This window comes from Chinchilla lanigera, unplaced genomic scaffold, assembly GCF_000276665.1.
Source record: "Chinchilla lanigera isolate Chin_1 unplaced genomic scaffold, ChiLan1.0 scaffold00105, whole genome shotgun sequence".
NCBI lineage: Eukaryota > Metazoa > Chordata > Mammalia > Rodentia > Chinchillidae > Chinchilla > Chinchilla lanigera.
In genome coordinates this window covers 3,033,732-3,038,529 of record NW_004955506.1, presented here as the reverse complement: position 1 = coordinate 3,038,529, position 4,798 = coordinate 3,033,732, and the positions used below count along the sequence as shown (strand labels likewise).

Below are 4,798 nucleotides of genomic sequence, written 5' to 3'. Positions count from 1 at the left end.
TTAAAAAGAAAAAAAAAAAATAGAAAAACAGAAAACCCAGACTGACCCCACCCCACCCCCTTTTTCTGATTGGGGAGCCAACCTTTTGTTGGCCTGACTAGCCAATAGGAAGAGAGAGAAACGCCTGTGCCAAGAGTCTGGCATTGGGAATGTGGAGAAGGAAGGAGGGGTGTGGGGGGCAGGCTGAGTCCCTCCAGACACCCTCAGAAACCCAGTGCCCAGGTCCCCAGGGAGGACAGGACCCCTCCTGTCCCATCTCAGCCTGTGTGATCCCACTGAACCACACTGTCTTTCTCTCTCTCCTTATTTAAATAAAACAACTTCAAGAGTTGAAATATATATATTTAGATATTTTTCTTAAATAACATATTTACATCTAATAGAAAATATAACTCTAGAGATAAATTTCCAAACAAAACTGAGGGAGAAGAAGGAAGAATGAAAAAGGCTGATGGGGTGTGAAGTGTGGGACAGGACCAGCCAGAGGCCACATCCCACCCAAAAATAAAAAGCACTATGCCAAGTTTGCGCTCACTCTCTCCTGTTCTTGTCCGGGGCTCGCCCACCCAGCAATTCATCTTTTCTCTTTAAAAAAACCTTGGTCCGTGTTACTTTCCTTAATGGTGACCGTTAAAAAGTTTGAGGTCACATCAGTGACCACCACCTTTTCCAGGTTAGTCAGGGAGGGGCTCCACGACTCCTCCTCTGGGTCTCCCAGGATTCTGGCCACTGGGATTCTGGCGATGAGGGAGGGCCTTCCTCCCTGGGCTCCCATGTCCCGGTAGAGGCTCCCCACAGAACCTGGGGTGCCTGAGCCATGCCGGACCCGGGGGCCACCAGGGTCAAGAGCACCCTGGCCTTTGGCCTCCAGGAAAGCAGCCCTGTGCTTTATGACCCTGGCCGGGAAGGTGTCCACAGCCAGCTTGCTTGTAGCCTCAGCTGAGCTAGGGCTGGTCACACCACACTGCACCAGGTCCGAGTCCTGCCTTCGGGCCAGCTGGATCACACTGTGGCCAGCTGGGAATTTTCCTGCTCCGGAAGAGATGTCATCCAGCTTCCTGCCCTTGAGGTAATCTCCGAGGCCATCACCGGGCTCTCCCAAGGGCCTCTGTGAGGGGTCCAGGAGCTCCTTCCGGGGCTTGGGGCCTCGCTTCTTGGAGCTGTCCCCTGGTGAGCTGGGCTTATCGTCCACACGGCTGGCACCCCTTTCTCTTTCTCGTTCTCGCTCCCTCTCTCGCTCTCTTTCACGGTCTCGGTCCCGATCCCGATCCCGATCCCGATCCCGATCCCGGTCCCGATCCCGATCCCGGTCCCGGTCCCGGTCCCGGTCCCGAGGGGGCTCTGGTCGACAGGTGCTGCTGGTGCTACTGCTGCTCCCTGGTGGGGTCAGACCCATGTTCCGAAGGCCCTCTCGGGCTCGAGAAGTGGAAGCCAGATCCTGGGGTGAGCGGCCTGGGTAGGGAATCCTGATGCCCCTGGCTGAGTCACTTCTGAACTCATAGGTTTTGGCTTTTGCCTTGGCCTGGGCCTGCAGAGAAAAAGCTAGGTTAAGAACTAAGCAGTGCCTGCCCTCTCCTCTCCTCCACCCTTGACCTCTAGGCCTCACCTTCTGATGCATGGGAAGTTCTAGAGGGTGGGAAGGTAGGGCTCAGTGGTGGCAGTTTGGGGATAGAGGAGAGAACTTGTCTAGAAGCAGCCATTTGCAGCCAGTGCATTTGTATTCCATTATACACCCACTTGGGATACCTGGGCTTGGGGGCAGAAAGGCATTCTCACATGGCTTAACCCCTCCTTCCAGACACTCCCAGGTGCCACTGACTTGGTGACTTGTGGTCAGGCGACTCCCTCCTAGATTACACACAGGCAGCATGTGTGAACACCCCCTTGGTCACAAGCCCTGGTGGGGACTCTTACATTATGTTACTTCATAATACAGAAGTTCACATTGCACACAGTCATCATACCTTGAGGAGGAAGGTTTTGGGTTTGGGTCCTCGTTTTTTGGGCCCATAGAGCTCCATCTCTCGTTCCCTAGAAAAAGGAGAGAGGAAAAAGGGGGTGTGGGTAAAGTAACCAGGTGGATCTCCAGTCCAGATAGGATGGCATCCACCCCGAATCTTTCCAATTGAACAGCTGGGGCTCAGAAAGGTCTGTACCTTTCCTCAAAGGCTGCTAGCAAGCGTGCATCCAGGATGTTTTCCTCTGGCTCCCATGTGCTGTACCTAGAGGGAATCAGGAAGAAGTGGGCGTTAGTGCTGGTGTAGGAAGAGTGGACAGTGAGAGTGTGTGTGTGTAACTTTTCTCAATACCTTGTATTGTATTGTATGCAAAAGGAGAATAAGAAAATAAAGAAACCTCCAGAATAACAGTCTGGGGTTGAGAACTGCATATAACCTACTTACTTCTGCGACCAGCCCTTCCATTTCACGAGGTATTCCATGCGTCCCTGCAGATGCAAAGGGAGAAATATGTGTGTGTTGTGTGTGCATGGGGAGGAATGCATGACGAGGACACAAGAAATACATGTGAAAAATGCATGCACCAAATGAATGCTTGAAACCCCACCGCCAAAGACACGCGCCTGCTGCATCACCCCTGCACGAAATGCTGCACAAAGTGCATGCACCGGCATTCATCTCCCACCCCGCCCCCCACCCATGCAATCTGTGCATCGCTGCAAGTGTAAGGAGAGCGCTGGAGCTCAGAGCCGCCGCCGCCGCCGCCACGGCCGCGGCCGCTGCTGGGACCTGGGGGAAGGGAAGCTGGCTGCAGCAGGGGGAGGGAACCCGGGCCGGAGGGAGGGCCCGGCCGCGCCAAGACCCGAGGCCTGGAGGACCTACTTTCCGTATGCGCCGCTTCAGGAGGGCTTCGGCCGCGAACACCCGCTCCCCCACCGCTGAAAGCTCCATATTGACTCGCCGCTTCCCCCCTTGGCCGCTTCCAGGAGCAGAAAAGCAGCAGCCAGCGCACGACAGACCATAATACTCTGCCGCTGACGTCAGTTCTCCTCCCCTCCCCGCGCGCGCTCCCTTCCCTGCCCCCCTCCCACCCGCGTCGCTGCGCTCCGCTCCCTTCTCCCCCGCCCCGCGCTTCCTCCCGCCCCACGTGTTGCTAACGACGTTGCTAAAGCCGAGCGGCCGAGGCCGGAACTCTGCACGCTGATTGGACGAACTCCAGGCCACGCCCCTCTCCCTTTCTCCCCCGCGTTGCTACGTGACCCGGGTTCCAATTGCCACGGGGCGGAGTCCGCGTAGACTCCAGGGACTCAGCGCGCGGAGGAGGGGGCCGCTGCAGGAAGTGACGCCAGAGGAGGGCGGGCCCTGCCGCTGTCAGTCTGCGGGGCTAGCTAGGGGGACAGGCTGTCCTGTGTCCTCTCCTGGGCCCCCTCCCCCGCCACCAAGTTGTCCCTCCGGTGCTCGACGACCCCACTGCTCTAGCCGGGACCCCCCGCGGCGGTGTCAGCCAGGCCCCGCCCCTCGGCAGACCCCGGCCCGCCCTACCCCCACCGCCTGGGACTTGCGCCGGCCCCTCCCCCGCCGACCGCGCTGCACAATGCACAATGCACAGGTGCTGGGGCGCCGCAGACAGCGCCCGAACCCGGACACCCCAAGCTGCGCCCCTAGCCGCTCCTCCCTGCCGACCCTCTCCCCACACCCCCTGAACACTCTACCCCCGGTCTCCATGGCAACACCCCCCCCCTCCCGCCATCCCCAAGCCCTGCTCACTAACAAATCAATGTGCCTGCTCCTCGATCTCCGGTCGCGCAGCGCTGCCGTCGCCCACCCTACGGGCCCAGCGACCCGGGCTGGCCGGAGCGCTCACCCAGCAGGGAAGCCCAACGCTGCCCGGATGGAGGCCAGCTGCTGCCGTCCGAGCCCTACCGTGGCTAGGAACCTGCGGAGACGTCACACTCCCCATCCTGTCCCCCGGCTGTCCCCGAAGCCACCTGTCCCCGTCCCCAGCCTGCGATGCCAGCCCCGCCAGGCCCAAGCCTCGAGAGTTGCCAATTCCGCCCGTCCCTGTCGGGCGTGGATGTGTTAAGGGCATGGACAGGGCAGAGCCTGGAGCTTGGCTAATTTGTGGGTGCGCGGCGGGGGGCGCGTCGGCTTCCTCTAGACCCCGGTGCCTGGTCCGCGCTCACTTCCTGTCCCTGACCGTTCCCGTTGTGCGCAGCAGACACCCGGCGAGAAACGACGGTGAGGAAGTTAGGGGGCGTTGCGGGGTCCACTGCGGGCTTGGTGAGAGGGTGTCTTGAGCGAAGTTGGCGGGTCTCAGAGAAGGGGCAAGGGCCGGTCCGCAGATCTCTAGGCTCTACGCACCCGCATGTGCACTCACTGACCTCCTCCCTGCTCAGTTCTCGGCCACTGGTGGCAGGGACAGCAGCGAGGACGGCAGCCGCAGTCCGGGCCCAGAGACCCCTCGCCCTTTTCTCTTACAGCTCCAGCTCCAGATCAAAACGCCCCCTCCCTGGAACCCACGATTTAGTTAAAACACCGATGGCAAACTTGATGGGAAGCCCTTTCCCCGAGCCAGGGATGGGACGAGCCAGGGATGGGACGAGCCAGGGATGGGACGGGGAGGATTGGGAGGAAGGGAGTGGGTAGGAACGATAGGGAGGAAGAGAAGAAGCGACCCGAGGAGTTTGGCTGCAAGGGCGGGAAGCCTGGAGCCTTAAACTGCCTCCGGGACACAGCGAGGTGCGGGGTGGATACAACGCGGTCCTTGGCCTCGGGGCGGCGGCGCTGGGCACACCCTCCTTCGAAGTCCTCTCTCGCCTGGAAACACGGGTTCCAGTTGT

General features: G+C 59.8%; 1 protein-coding gene across 1 annotated transcript; it reads right to left on the bottom strand.

The window, feature by feature from the left end:
* Positions 1-325: 325 nt before the first annotated feature.
* Cbx8 (chromobox homolog 8) lies at positions 326-3,020 on the bottom strand. The gene is made up of 5 exons (XM_005407337.2): positions 2,841-3,020; positions 2,403-2,446; positions 2,157-2,222; positions 1,965-2,031; positions 326-1,528 (listed from the first exon to the last, which is right to left on the bottom strand). The coding sequence occupies exons 1-5, from the start codon at positions 2,907-2,909 to the stop codon at positions 575-577; spliced, it is 1,200 nt and encodes a 399-aa protein (XP_005407394.1). The 5' UTR covers positions 2,910-3,020; the 3' UTR covers positions 326-574.
* Positions 3,021-4,798: the final 1,778 nt, after the last annotated feature.